The sequence below is a fragment of the Asparagus officinalis genome, chromosome 8 (genome assembly GCF_001876935.1).
Source record: "Asparagus officinalis chromosome 8, Aspof.V1, whole genome shotgun sequence".
Lineage (NCBI taxonomy): Eukaryota > Viridiplantae > Streptophyta > Magnoliopsida > Asparagales > Asparagaceae > Asparagus > Asparagus officinalis.
In genome coordinates this window covers 2,182,363-2,183,360 of record NC_033801.1, presented here as the reverse complement: position 1 = coordinate 2,183,360, position 998 = coordinate 2,182,363, and the positions used below count along the sequence as shown (strand labels likewise).

Sequence of the window (998 nt, the reverse complement as noted above, 5' to 3'; positions counted from 1 at the left end):
GGTCGAATGGGTTCGCTACATCACAAAGGCTGGATCCTATGAAATCAGATGCTGATGATTTGGGGATGAATCGTTCTTCTGGGCTAATTGCTACGAAATCAAGTGAAAAATACAGAAGAATTCTCCGTACAATTTAGAATTCTGGAACTACTTTTCCTCGTTTATCGAGGGCCACCTGTTTGTAGTGAAATTTATGCGCTGTCTATTTATTTGTTGGTGTTGCTGGTCCAATTCAGATGTTACTTGTAAATGGTTTAAGAAGTACAGAAGTTGTGTATTAGAGTTCAACATTTCATTATTTTATGATAAGTTTTGGTGATGTTATCGCTTATGTCTTTATGCGCAATTATTCAAGTTTTGGTGATATTATACGCATACGAGTCGAATAATATGTATGTTACTTTCAGCGCGCGCAGAAGGTGCTTTTTGTGTAAATGGTCATTAAATAATAATAAAAATGATAACGATAACAATTGATACTAAAGTGATGTTTATATTTTTAGTTTTTATTTGGGACTTTTTTTCCTCGTGAGAATTTGCGTTCTTTGTATTCTTTGCCTTTTTAGTATTGAATAAAGCTAGCATTTATACAAAAAATAAGAATATATATTCTTTTTTTTTGCGCTACTCTGTGATTATTAATTGAACAAAAGGAAGTCTACGCTATACCCAGCGGGTCACATTTTGCCTCTCTTCAGGTCCAAATAAAAAGAACTGGGCTCCGTTTTATCCACTCAAAAAGCCCATGAGTTTGGACAGGCTTCAAGTTTTCCAGTGCTCTGGTGCCAAGAGTAGTATTCTTTAGATTATAATCAAAGAGTATTATTCTTAAGATTATATATAAGTTTTCTCATTAGGAGTTTGTCTTACGGATTTTTTTTTATTTTTTTGATATTTTTTTTTGATAACCCAGGCTAGAATCAAAGTCAATACCGTGAGAGTCATATTGGAACCTCGCAATCATTCGAGTCACCGCGGTTGAGTGTCTTAGAGCATGT

General features: G+C 34.3%; 1 protein-coding gene across 1 annotated transcript in view; it reads left to right on the top strand.

The window, feature by feature from the left end:
- The window catches only part of LOC109820468 (AP-2 complex subunit mu), a 7,792-nt gene extending 7,461 nt beyond the window's left edge, over positions 1-331 (top strand). Inside the window, 1 exon segment of the mRNA XM_020386616.1 lies at positions 1-331. This exon segment is cut by the window's left edge and continues 14 nt beyond it. Coding sequence (XP_020242205.1) covers positions 1-55 — 55 coding nt within the window. The 3' untranslated portion in view covers positions 56-331.